Source organism: Penaeus chinensis, chromosome 1 (genome assembly GCF_019202785.1).
Source record: "Penaeus chinensis breed Huanghai No. 1 chromosome 1, ASM1920278v2, whole genome shotgun sequence".
NCBI classification, from domain to species: Eukaryota; Metazoa; Arthropoda; class Malacostraca; order Decapoda; family Penaeidae; genus Penaeus; species Penaeus chinensis.
The window spans coordinates 31,275,138-31,285,137 of NC_061819.1; the positions used below are offsets into that span (position 1 = coordinate 31,275,138).

Genomic DNA, 10,000 nt, shown 5'->3' on the forward strand with positions numbered 1-10,000 from the left:
CATATCCAGGGAGTAGCCACAGCCATCTCCAGCAGACTTCAACCCTCGGTAGTAGAAGTCACTCCAGTCAATGAGTGTATTATGGTATTGAGACTGAAGCTTTCATTTGGCTTCATGTCTAGTTTCCATGTCTCTTATTGCTGTGTATGCGCCTACATACGTGTATAAACTTGAGGTGATAGAGATGTTTTACGCCAAACTTGCATCTGTGACAGACTGCTGTCCTCGACGAGATATTCATACTGTTCTGGGTGACTTCAATGCAGTATTTGGCTGCAAGATGTCTGTCGGTCCTCATGACTCAGGAGCTGATGCTGGCAGGGAGAATAGCCTCCTTTTCTATGACTGCCAGGTCCCAGAAATTGAGGATATCTGACTGGTATCAGCGTTCTGACCCGCATCGTTGGACTTGATACAGCGATACAGGTAGGAGATCGACCACATCCTCGTTAGTACTCGAGTTCTGTGAAACTGATCATAGATTAGTTGTGGCTACTCTCTGGGGCCACTTTAGAACCCCCCATTGCTCCAATGTGCTTCATGTGGACAGATTGAGGGAGGATGAGTGTGCCTGGGGTTTACCAAGGCTATCTCTGGTCGTTTCACAGCACTCAAGTGACTGATGGACCCTGTTCTTCTGTGGGACACCATCAAACATGAAACGCTTGCGCAGCCCAAGAATTGATTGGTGAATGCCAAAGAGCAAGACAGAATTTCATCTCATAGGAAACACTGGAAACCACAGATGCTTGTCGTGCGGCTCGATTGTTGTGAGGATCGCAACTTGCACCGTTCTCTGGTGCACAGGACTAGGTCACTATTGAGAAGGGATAAAGAACAGTTTATCAGGAATCTTGCAGGTCGAAAGCCATTTCCTAGTAAATGACCTTCGTCCTGCCTACCAAGCCCTGAGAAAGCTGAACTCCAAATCCTCCTCACAGATGACTGCTGTATGCTCAGTAAGTGGCCAGATAATCTCAGATCCTGATGGGGTGCAGGTGCATTGGGCTGAGTATTTTGAGCAGTTGTAAACAAGTTGATTCACCAACAGTTAACTTGTACGCACGTAATGTTGAGATTCCTCTGCCAGACCCACCCATCAGCAAGGATCCACCCTCCCTGACTGAAGTCAGGAGGGTGATCTCCAAGCTGACGAGTGGTAAAGCAGCAGATGTTTACGGAATCCTAGCTGAACTGTTAAAGGCTGGTGGAAAACCTATGACAAGGGTCTTGCATGCTATCCTGTCTGCCATACATTCCCCCTGACCTGCTGAGGGGTGTGGTCATTCCTCTTTGGAAGGGGAAAGGGGATCAGTGGGACTGCAGTAGTCACCGAGGCATTACACAACTCAGTATATCAGGAAAGATACTCACGCACATCATAATGAGACGTATCAGAGAACACTTGCTAAGGCACCAGAGGCCGGAGCAATCTGGATTCACTCTTGGTAAGTCCACAATAGACCGTAGCCTGGCGCTTCAAATCATTGTAGAGCACCGTCGTGAGTTCGGACGTGGGCTGCTTGCTGCTTACATCAACCTCAAGAAGGCGTTTGATACCGTACATCGCTAATCACTCTGGGAGATCCTGAGACTAAGAGGAATTCTAACAAGGATTAATAGCAAACCTGTATACCGGCACTGAAAGTGCTGTAAAGTGTGGTTGGGGGGCCTCTCAGGTATGAGGCAAAGCTGTGTTCTTGCACCAATACTTTTCAACACTTGCATGAACTGGATACTGGGTAGAGCTACAGTCCAAAGTCATTGTAGAGCAACTCTGGGCAATATCAAGGTTACAGACCTTAGACTTTGCTGATGTTGCTATTCTATCTAAATCTCTAGTGGCGGCTCTTGATACATTTAGCAATGAAGCGAAGCCCCTGGGGCTAGAGGTCTCCTGGACTAAGACCAAGATCCAGGATTTTGGGAGCCTACTAGGAGACCATGTGCAGTCGGTACGTGCTTGCGGTGAACACATCAAGATCACAGAGAGCTTTATATACCTCTGTAGTGCAGTTCATGACTCCAGGCTGTCAGACCAGGAAGTCAGTAGACAGATTGGCTGGGCAGCAGGGGTCATGCAATCTCTGGACAAGAGTATTTGAAGATGCCAGTACCTGTGCAGAAGGACCAAGCTACATGTCTTCAAGGCTCTAATATTACCAGTTTTACTATGTGGTAGTGAAACCTTGACGCTATCTTGTGCTTTGGAATCTTGATGCCTTTTGTAACAGATCCTTGTGCCAGATCATGGGGTACAGTTAGCGAGACCATGTGTCCAACCAACGGTTGCACCATAATACCAGTACAGGACCTATTACTTGCACAATCTGCAATCACCAACTCAGGCTATACGGCCACTTGGTTCGATTCCCACAGGATGACCCTGCTTACCAGGTTGTCTCTCTTCGAGACAACCCTGGGTGGAGGAGGCCTGTGGGACGACCTAGGAAGTCATAGCTTTTTCGCAGATTGATCAGACCTGTTGTGAGGATCTAGAGATGTGCTGGGCCCCTGCTTGGTGGCTCACAGTGATGGACCCTCATAAGTAAAAGCAAAGGGCATTAGTTCCCAAATGATGATGATATCTATATACACCTACATATATGACTATAAATTTATACACATACATATATTTGCATATACATACATATATATACACAAATATATACATATACATACACATATATAAAAAATTCTATATATATATACATATACATACAGATACATATATATATATATAATTCGTATATATATATATATATATATATATATATATATATATATATATATAGATATAGATACAATATATATATATATATATATATATATATATATATATATATATATATACAGAGATATAGATATATATATATGCATATCTATAATTCGTATATATATATATATATATATATATATAGAGAGAGAGAGAGAGATAGATCTAATATGTATATATACAGAGAGATATAGATACATATATAATATATATATATACATATATACATACAGATCTGTATGCAAGAAGGTGAGAAACGCCCCGAGACTTTCCCAAAGTGCCATTAAACTCACACAACTAGCAGAGTGAAACGAGCATGTATGTATGTATGTATGTATGTATGTATGTATGTATGTATGTATGTATGTATGTATGTATGTATGTATGTATGTATGTATGTATGTATGTATTAACGTACGTACGTACGTATGTATGAGTGTGTGTGTATGTAATTTAATAAGCACAGCACAATTAATCGAACAGAAATACTTAAAAAAATTAACTAACCTGAAGTGTAAAGACGAGCTTGTTTGTCCTTTTGCACCACAGATGTATAGCAGCAGACCAAAATGTGAGACGAGCATTTCGCGCAACAATATCCTGTGTCTGGGGCATGGGGCCCAGCAGCACTCTCATCCTTTCCTCATTGTTCCATTCAGGTGGCAGATATGTTCTATTGTCCTCCATTCCCTATAAAATACCTAAATATGTCTAAATAACAGCCTTAAGTGAGAATACAGAAATTAATAAAGCAAAGAAAAAGAAAAATATACATGAAATTATTCAGCAACATGATATTGACCTTTCCATGATAAAACTAAAGAAGGTTAAAATGTGCTGCTCTGATATAGCGGCAACATGTTTCTGGGGACCAGCTGACCTTAACAGGGTAAAAAAAGGTGTTGATTGGAGAATCAAAACAGGTTCTTGCCCTGCTATGGTCAACATGTAATGCCCAATGAAATTTTGTTTCATTAACTTTACTTACAGCCAGGCAGATCCATAAGTCCAAATTTACCAAGGAGACAATAACTATTATATCTCTTGACCTACTAACAAATGATTTTCCCACTGGGCCAAAAAATATACATAAACTACAAGACAAACTGTGTTCAGATATTTTTCATGTAATTAGATAAATAAATAGTTGGTTAATCTTTATAGTATGTATAAACTAAGCTAAGAAAAATTGAAGATATTCTTATCGAAGACCAAAAGATGCAGTTGTCAGTACTAGAAATAATCTGCAGACATGAATGGTAAAGCCAGAAATAAAGGGAAAGTATCAGGAAAGGATAGCAAAAAGCACCGCTCTCAGCCTAATTCCACTCTGCCCTCCTGAGTTTCAGCTCTAGTTTGCAATGCACACCGAGGTGAAGACAATGTCTCCTGGGGTGTGAGGGAGCAGAACCTACCATCAACCCTCCCCTTGGGCACATCCAGTCACAGCAATTTAGATTGTTTAATAAAGTTTGTGACTTGAAGTTCGGTAGTAAGTCTCTGGTGAGTGCATCCATACAATAAAGAACTACCTAGTCTATATAAATGTCTTTACATGAAATATAAATTAAACTTTTTAAAATTCTAATGTTTTGAGCATAATCTATCTATGCTTATACATATCTTCCTTTATTTTTAGTATACAAGATGTGGACTGTGCCCAACTGTGTGAAAATTCCTCAAATGTGGTTTTAATAAAAGAGTAACCTTAATACATGCAACCTAAAAGTGGTTGCGCCAGAAGTTCATAGAAGATAAATTTCTTAGATTTAATCGCTCTATCACATGCTTATACATTTGTTTTGCGTTTTAAAGATGGCTAGTCAAAACTTAACCTGTACCGTCAATCAGGGGTCAACAAGTTGCCATACTTCTTTTCAACTGCGTTAAATTTCAAGATGGAATAGGTCCATATTTCAAGACGCGACGAATTTAGTATCAGTAGACCATCATCGATACTTACTAAACAAATTAAGCACTGACAGTGGGAGAAACAACTCAATTAAGCACAAAATGAAAGGTAGTACTCTTTTTCCGTCGTACAACCAGGCACTGCGCGAGCGACGAGGGATGTTTGTTTACCTCCCGGAGCCAAGGTGGGTTGTGACGTCACTCTTGAGTCAGCTGCGTCTCGCCGTTCTGATGAGGGGGGGGGGGGGGGCACTCCAAGTCGGAGTGCAGAGGCGGCAGTCTTAAAACTTTTGGGACTAGGCGGTTATTTATAGCCGGTACGATAAAGTACCAAGTGGCTGTGCATAAGCGGACCCCCTTTCCTCGCCTTTCAGCATAAGAGGCGAAAAGAACTGCCAAGATGATGCACGTGATAACACTGACTAATGACAAACAAAGAAATATTGAGACGTATTTCTTGTACTAATATAAGCAATTTAATTATGCATTATGCATTACCCCGTCTTTATGACAAGTTGTTTCTTGTTTTCCTAAATTTTACGTTGCTGCGTAATATTTCTACATATATCAGGACTCCAAGCCGGAGTGCAGAGGCGGCAGTCTTAAAACTTTTGGGACTAGGCGGTTATTTATAGCCGGTACGATAAAGTACCAAGTGGCTGTGCATAAGCGGACCCCCTTTCCTCGCCTTTCAGCATAAGAGGCGAAAAGAACTGCCAAGATGATGCACGTGATAACACTGACTAATGACAAACAAAGAAATATTGAGACGTATTTCTTGTACTAATATAAGCAATTTAATTATGCATTATGCATTACCCCGTCTTTATGACAAGTTGTTTCTTGTTTTCCTAAATTTTAAGTTACTGCGTAATATTTCTACATATATCAGGACTCCAAGCCGGAGTGCAGAGGCGGCAGTCTTAAAACTTTTGGGACTAGGCGGTTATTTATAGCCGGTACGATAAAGTACCAGTGGCTGTGCTTTAGCGGCCCCCCTTTTTCCCTCGCCTTTCAGCATAAGAGGCGAAAAGAACTGCCAAGATGATGACGTGATAACACTGACTAATGACAAACAAAGAAATATTGAGACGTTTTTCTTGTACTAATATAAGCAATTTAATTATGCTTTTTGCATTTCCCGTCTTTATGACAGTTGTTTCTTGTTTTCCTAAATTTTCGTTGCTGGTAATATTTCTACATTATCGGGGACTCCAAGCCGGAGTGCAGGGGGCGGCAGTCTTAAAACTTTTGGGACTAGGCGGTTTTTTAAAGCGGTACGTTTAAAGTACCAAGTGGTGTGCTTTAGCGGCCCCCTTTTCCTCGCCTTTCAGCAAAAGAGGCGAAAAGAACTGCCAAGATGATGCACGTGATAACACTGACAAATGACAAACCAAGAAATATTGCGACGTATTTCTTGCATAATATAAGTAATTTAATTATGCATTATGCATTACCCCGTCTTTATGACAAGTTGTTTTGCCTGTTGTTTCTTGTTTTCCTAAATTTTAAGTTACTGCGTAATATTTTTACATATATCAGGGCCTCATGATAACATACATCATTCATAAGAAAGTAATGCTAATAGTAATGAAAACGAGTGAAAAGGAGAGAGGATTCATGCTCCATTATTTTTGAGCAGTAAATTTCATTGAGAGTGCATCTGGTCTGTGGTATAGATTGTTCAAGGTACGGTCTTCACAGCTATGTAGGAAGATGAATACATCCTTTTTTTGGTAATTTTCAATGTAGCAGTTACACATAAAACATCTTCTCATTCCTTGCTCTTTGTTGTCGTGGGGTGAGGCTTAGGAGGAGACTGTGGTCCAAGGGAGGGGTGATCCCCTACCTTGGACCTCAGTCCTCTCCTCACCTATTTTTGCATGGTCTTTTCTTCTCTCCCTTTCCGTTTCCTTCTTTTCTTCATTCCCCTCTTCTGCCCACTTCCTAAGATATGAGAGCCGTGCTGAATGGATAATGGCTGATTCCAGGAGCCATGGGCCATTACCCCTTATGGGAACCCTGAGGGGTAGACCGTTCCTTTTCCCCATTTATTTCAGGCCCGCCGTGGCCAGCAATGAAGATTTTTTTTAAGGGCTTGTCCCTTCATCATCTATCCTATCTAAATTTGATTTCACTGGGTTGCCGATCCCTGCCTCTCATTTGACCGCAGCTCCGACCATTGATACTAATACCCCTTCCTCGATGTTTGCTGTCAACTCAGTCCATTCCGAATCATCCACCCAGGTCATTACTCAACGTTCAGAAAATACCCTCTTATCTCTCCTAATATCCTCAACTCCATCTACTGCACAGTATTCCTCATTATATACCCCTCCCCCTTATTACTACTCTTCTTCCTTACTGTCCTTCCCATCTTCCTCCCGCCCTCGTCTTTCTACTGTTTCCACCTCTGTATACCTGTCGCGTACTTTTTTTTGGCCCAGCCAAGTGGGATAGATTTTTTGTGATTCCTCCTTACCCTTCTCTACAGACTTCGTCACAGTTACCTTGACTGACCTCGCTGACAAATCTATTCCTGCCCAACCTCATTCCTCCCTTAATACTTGCTTGTACCAGAACTGTTTCCGTCTCCCCGACTGGTTGTCCTGTCTACGGAAAGAACTGATCAGACTGAAAACGACTTGCTCGCCTGCCTCATCGACTATGATGTAGTGGCAGTACAGTACTACATTATTCCGCCCAGAGGCCAGCGAAAGACCAACAACAATATCGCCAAGATTATAGCTTCCGTAGGCATAACCTCTCCCATGAAGTTTATGTTGGTGGAGTGTTCTGCCCTGTCCGACCATATCGACTCTTTCCCCGTCATTGTCAAAAATATTGGCATTTTGGCCACTTGTAATCAGTAGAATAAAAATGAAATTGAGATAAATCGTAACATTATCAGAAGAGAAAGGAAAAAGCAGCCTTTGTAAATACTGTGTATTCATGAAATATTATGCATATGAAAACATGTACGACACAGGTCCCCTTAACGTTGTGGAATAGATCTCATGGTCTGGCCAGGTAGGTTATAACGTCACTACTCGTTCTAGATGATGATTGGGCAATGGTTACACTGCCAGCCATACTAGATCCGGGAAAAAAACTGTCATGCATCCTCACTTCCCACAAACCACTATGAGAACAATGGAAACAGACAATCGAAGGTACTAACAACAAATTTCCAGAGTCTGTGTTTATGTCTCTTCCAGTAAGTACAGCAAAGTATCCCTTTCTCTACAGGTGTAATTTGTACTTCTCTGTACTTCTGTAGATCTTTATTGCTGCTCTGCTAACACCAGGAATTTTGCATCCGCATATATATATACATATATATATATATATATATGTGTGTGTGTGTGTGTGTGTGTGTACATTTGCCCTCTCAAAGGCCAATGTGATAGTATTCCCTTATTAGTTAATCAAATTACACCTGTAGAGCTCTGGCTACAATTTTAAAATGCCCCTAAAATGGTTCACTTTCACCCCCCTCCCCCCCAGCTGATTGCTGATATCTACGTACTATATATGAATATATATATACACATATATATGGGTGAGTGCTTCATGCTCAGGGTGATGTGAAGCAATGGTGTGGTAGTACTTAGTGCTTGCATGCCTTCCCACTTGCAGCTGCCACCACTGGCTAGCCTAGTGCTATAATAGGGAGCAGCTCTGCATAAGCTCCCACTGCCAGTTCATAACCTCTGTCATTGAGACTTCTGCGGTGTCTCCTCATGGCCATCCAAGGAAACTAGGTACCTTGTGGTCCCAGGCTACACCTCAGCCCCCGGGGTCAATGGGTGGCAAGGGGGAGAAGGTTCTTGCCAGTTCTCCTCCTCCCAGATAAAAAAAAACTTGCTGGCCACTTCTTTTGTAAAGGGTAATGCTGGGGGGAGGGTTACTGACCCTCTTAGCAAGTGAGGCGGGCTGTAGGTCCTGTTGGGAGGGCGACTGCTGGGGTGCTGGATGGGAATGGGAGTTACTTGTCCTGCCTGCATTCTGGCAGCCGCCAACCCAGTGTGAGGCCTGCAGGGCAAAGCCCATGGAAACCCCACAGGCAGACGTTGGGCCCCACAGCCTGCTACCCTACTTTATATGGTGGGGCATCAGCGAGGATGGCAGCAGAATGAGCGGTTATGCCTGCTATCGAAGGAACTGAAGCAGTTGGAAGTTGAGGTGGCTGCCCTCTTGGATGTGAGAAGACATAGCAGCGGTAGCCATCTTCGGCCGACTTCAACCCTCTGTAGTAGAGGTAACAGTTGATGAGCATATGGCTTTGTGTCAATTATTGCTGTGTAAGCTCCTACTGATGTTTGCAAACTTGATGTGAAAGAGGCATTCTATGCCAAAGTCACATCTGTGACACTTGTCCCCAGCTAGATATTCGATTGTTCTGGGCGGCTTTAATGCGGTATCCAGCTGTAATCGAACTAGCTATAAGTTATCTGTCGGTCCCCATGGCTCGGGAGCTGATCCCAGCAGCGAGAGCAGCCTCCATCTCTGGGACTTTGCTAGGCCCCAGAGATTGAGGATTTCTAGCTCCTGGTATCAGCACTCCACCCCGCATTGCTGGACCACATTCTTGTCAGCACTCACTGGAGGATCCTTCAGAATTGCAGGGTTTACCGGAGTGCCGAGTTCTGGGGCATTGACCATAGGCTGGTTGTGGCTACCCTTCTGGTCCACTTCAAAACTCTTAGTCCCTCCAGTGGCCACTTGGACAGATTGAGATGGAAGGAGTGTGCCTGGAGGTTTGCCATGGCAGTCTTTGATCGGTTCACTGGAAAACCTGACAGACCCAGCAGCTCTGTGGGAGTCCTTCAAGCATGAAACACTCAAAACAGCGCAGGAACTCAGGGCAAGGCAGAAATTCATCTTAAGGCAAGGTCACACTAGTAACTTGTATGAGGAGATATCCCCCTACACACGAACACCAGCTATTATCGGTAGACGGGGATGTGGTCACACTTGTCCTCAAGAAAGAACCATCGTCCCCGCGCAGCGGTGACGCCGATAGTAAACAAACCACCATGGAGCTTTCCTCCGAAGATGGGTATTCCAGGCGAAGTTCGCTGCAAATTTTATCCATGAGCGACCTTTTTAAGTTCCTACTTTTATAATTTTCCAAGCTGGTCTTCCACAGAATCTCATTCATCCTTATTTTCTCCAGAAAAGCGAAAGTAATTTCGGATGAGAGCTCCATTATGCCAATCCTGCTGAATGTTTGTGTTTACGTTCGATGGTCAAGCGAGTAACCCTTCAATAATCTATTCATTCTAATAAAATATTATTGTACATAATTAT

The 10,000-nt window shown here is 42.8% G+C and overlaps 1 protein-coding gene across 1 annotated transcript in view; it reads right to left on the reverse strand.

Annotated features, from left to right (window-relative positions):
* The window catches only part of LOC125026493, a gene marked incomplete in the record, with an annotated part of 11,286 nt that extends 6,419 nt beyond the window's left edge, over nucleotides 1-4,867 (reverse strand). Inside the window, 2 exon segments of the mRNA XM_047614978.1 lie at nucleotides 3,284-3,466; nucleotides 4,740-4,867. Coding sequence (XP_047470934.1) covers nucleotides 3,284-3,463 — 180 coding nt within the window.
* Nucleotides 4,868-10,000: the final 5,133 nt, after the last annotated feature.